The sequence below is a fragment of the Trichinella spiralis genome (genome assembly GCF_000181795.1).
Source record: "Trichinella spiralis strain ISS 195 chromosome Unknown Scfld4313, whole genome shotgun sequence".
Taxonomy (NCBI): Eukaryota; Metazoa; Nematoda; class Enoplea; order Trichinellida; family Trichinellidae; genus Trichinella; species Trichinella spiralis.
The window spans coordinates 1-680 of NW_003531252.1; the positions used below are offsets into that span (position 1 = coordinate 1).

At 46.9% G+C, this 680-nt stretch overlaps 1 protein-coding gene across 1 annotated transcript; it reads left to right on the forward strand.

The window, feature by feature from the left end:
- The first annotated feature begins 48 nt into the window (after window positions 1–48).
- Tsp_14843 (conserved hypothetical protein) lies at window positions 49–593 on the forward strand. The gene is given in 3 exon segments (XM_003367420.1): window positions 49–169; window positions 194–463; window positions 478–593. 3 exon segments carry the CDS (start codon window positions 49–51, stop codon window positions 591–593), a joined length of 507 nt encoding a protein of 168 aa, XP_003367468.1.
- Window positions 594–680: the final 87 nt, after the last annotated feature.

Here is a 680-nt window from a genome sequence, read left to right on the forward strand (position 1 = left end):
CACGAACGCAACGGAACCAACAGACCCATTACAATTGAACGCAGAACAATGCTTTTTCATCTTGTCAACAACAACATTCATCCGAGAGATGCGGCAATGGCACGGCAATTGAGACAAAAGCAAAACTTTTCATCACAATTACCTCTTCCACAAGCCGCGTTTATTGTTCGTTGCTTTTAAAAACAACAAACAGCATTACTGTCGGCAGCAAAACATTTGCGAACGTTGCTCGTGACGCTGATCGACCAAAAGTGCACCGTGCGTAGATTCGAATCGAAAGATAATCTACACAAACAAGTTTGCAAAAGATTCATTCGCCAACGAACCCAGCGACGACTGATTTTGGTCAAAATTGCACCGTCAGCTCCATCCGTTTGCCTGTCAACGGTTTCACGTCCTGTTGAACTCTCTCTTCAGAGTTCTTTTCAACTTTCCCTCGCGGTACTTGTTCGCTATCGGTCTCGTACGAATATTTAGTCTTGGGTGAGATTTACCACCCGCTTTGGGCTGCAGTCTCAAGCAACCCGACTCGATTAGGAGCCGCGACACCATGCACAAAACATCGTTCGTTATGGGTCCTGCACCCGCTCTGAAGCCCCAATCAAGGGAGCCTACGAACTGATTTCAGCACATGCAACGACACCTTTAACACCACACTGTTGAGAATCCACCACAGTGCG

Coding starts and splice junctions, on each gene's coding strand:
- Tsp_14843 (XM_003367420.1), top strand. CDS start 49: ATGCTTTTTCATCTTGTCAACAACAACATTCATCCGAGAGATGCGGCA. Junction 170..193: donor ACAAGCCGCGTTTATTGTTC/GTTGCTTTTAAA, acceptor AACAACAAACAG/CATTACTGTCGGCAGCAAAA.